At 47.8% G+C, this 2,231-nt stretch overlaps 1 protein-coding gene across 1 annotated transcript in view; it reads left to right on the top strand.

Moving 5' to 3' along the window:
• Window positions 1-1,320: 1,320 nt before the first annotated feature.
• The window catches only part of AMN1 (antagonist of mitotic exit network 1 homolog), a 35,901-nt gene continuing 34,990 nt past the window's right edge, over window positions 1,321-2,231 (top strand). Inside the window, exon 1 of the mRNA XM_005865659.2 lies at window positions 1,321-2,161. Within this exon, the coding sequence (XP_005865721.1) occupies window positions 2,124-2,161 (38 nt within the window). The 5' untranslated portion in view covers window positions 1,321-2,123. The remainder of the gene's footprint in view (window positions 2,162-2,231) is intronic.

The following is a 2,231-nucleotide window of genomic DNA, read 5'->3' as shown; positions in this document are numbered from 1 at the left end:
TCTCAACAGATTGAGAAAACGCTCCAGAGAATAGCACTTTTGCAGCTTATTTTATACATTAGACTCAAAGGAAAAGCCTTAAGGAAGGTTCCATGACATTCATCTGTAGTACATGAGGGGGCAGGAGAGAGCAAAGTGGGGAGACCTCTGAGATTGGATAAGAAGCAAAATGTAGAGACACATACTTCTTTTACATTGGTTGGGTACAGGATGGTTAATAATTAACACTGACAGCTCATAGAGATGGTGAAATGGAATTTTTGGACTGGAACCCGGGTTCTTTGTCCGCCGAGTTGAAGAACGAACCCACAGACAGAGGGTAGTATAGCAAAGGTGGAGATTTATTGAAAAACAAGTACAGACTCCCACGTGGGGAGAGGGAAAGGGTCCCACTGACTTCCTGCTTCCATGGTTTATAAAAGCTGCAGTTCCTAAAAAAAAAATAAAAATAAAATAAAAATAAAAGCTGCAGTTCCTGTGTACTGACATCCTCTCTGATTGGTCAATATCCCCTTTCAGCCTCCTCCCTCTTTGTCCTCCTATTCCTTCTCTGCTTTCTTCCTTCTTTATTTTGTAAATATAGACCTTTTTTGGCTACTTCCAGTTCCCTTGTCTAATGGAAATATAACTGCCCCTGGCTTCCTTGTGTTATGGAAATGTACCTTCTCCCAATCTGTAGCCCTATGTTTTTTCCATGGACTCCAATTCTAAAAATTCCCTAAACCTGCCTATATTCCCCTAAAATTCCTGTTTCGATGGTATGCAGGGGAATAAGATAACCATGAGGGGTTCTGTGGTCTCCTGCTCTGGTGCCCCGGGTGGTGCCTGCAAAGGGGTCTGGAAAAACAAACTACTCTGACGTTTCAAAGGTATGTTATCTTAGATGCACAGAGACAACAGACAATTCCAGAGGTAAAGACTGACCTTTGTCAAGGAAGCTGCAGGCCTACGCTTTTCCTTAGGAATTTTTAAGTTCAGACCACCCCGGGCGGTTGGCTGTCTTCCCTCTCTGGGTTTGTGAGGCCCGAGGGCCTCCCCTGAGCTCGTCTATGTCCAAACCCGCTGAAGAGCAGGAAAGAATGTTTAGTCTCCAGGCCACCTGACATCTGGCTGATGACCATCGTGAACTAATCCACAGGCTGAGAATGCAGCACTGATTTTTCTCAGGAATGTGACTTTTCCTTATAAAAACTCTCAGTTTAAGTTTGAAATAACTTGGCACAGTGACTGGTGGTTATAGACTTAGTGTGGTGATCACATCGTAAGGTACATAAACGTCCAATCACTATTATATGCCAACTATAATTTAAATAATAATAATACCTCTCAGCTTCTCTTCTTCGCAACACTATGGGTAGTGCCTAGTTGTGCTTCTGACCCGAATATCCTAAGATCCTTTAATAATTATTTGTCATTTATTTCAAGCCAGAGCCTCATGACTGTGCTGGGTGGACATTTAGAATCCTTTCTGATATTAACATAAAACCTCTACCTCCGTGATGAAGTTCTTACGGAGCTTTTTTGGTTGTTGTTAGCATGTAATGCTCTCATCTGTAAAATAAGTCTCAACTCCAACTTCACAGGATTAATAACCATGGTTAATTATTGGAGGCACAGAGCGCAGTGCGCACATCACAGAAAGTGCTCAGTAAACCGCAGTTATCCCCGGATCCTCTAAAATGCTCCGTTTAACGGTAATGGAGCCCGTGTCCAGAGCTCTCCAGACTCTGCACCGCTAAACGTATGTCGCAGCATCAAATGCGTCCCTGTAGTAAACGCAGCAACGCGCGGCCAGAGGCGCACCGGCTGGGCTGCGCGTGAGACTGCATCTCCCGGGGAAACCGCCTGGAGCTGGAGCCCGCGGGGTGGAAGAACTACAACTCCCATGGTGCTTCACGCGAGCTTAGGGCTAGTCTATATTTTATCGCCACAGCCCCTGCCGCGAAGCTCTCAAAGACTCCGCCCCCAGGGTTCTCCTCGCCTATTCCGCCCCAGTCCTCGGAAGACGCTGTGTGACGTCACGAGGTCCTACGTTCGTGTGGGGAGCAGGAGTTGAAGGACGGTCTCTGGCTGGGTTCAGGCGGCCCTGGGACTGCGGAGGAGGCTCTCGAGGGACCGCCGCGATGCTCCATCCGGAGCCGGTCAGTCAGCTTCTGGATCTGTGAGTTCGCTCGGCCCCCGCCTCTTCCTCGCCCGGGCCCAGCACCTTCCCCGCCCGGCCCGGTTCTGCG

This window comes from Myotis brandtii, unplaced genomic scaffold, assembly GCF_000412655.1.
Source record: "Myotis brandtii unplaced genomic scaffold, ASM41265v1 scaffold209, whole genome shotgun sequence".
Classification (NCBI taxonomy): Eukaryota; Metazoa; Chordata; class Mammalia; order Chiroptera; family Vespertilionidae; genus Myotis; species Myotis brandtii.
This window is presented reverse-complemented; position numbering and strand designations above follow the sequence as displayed.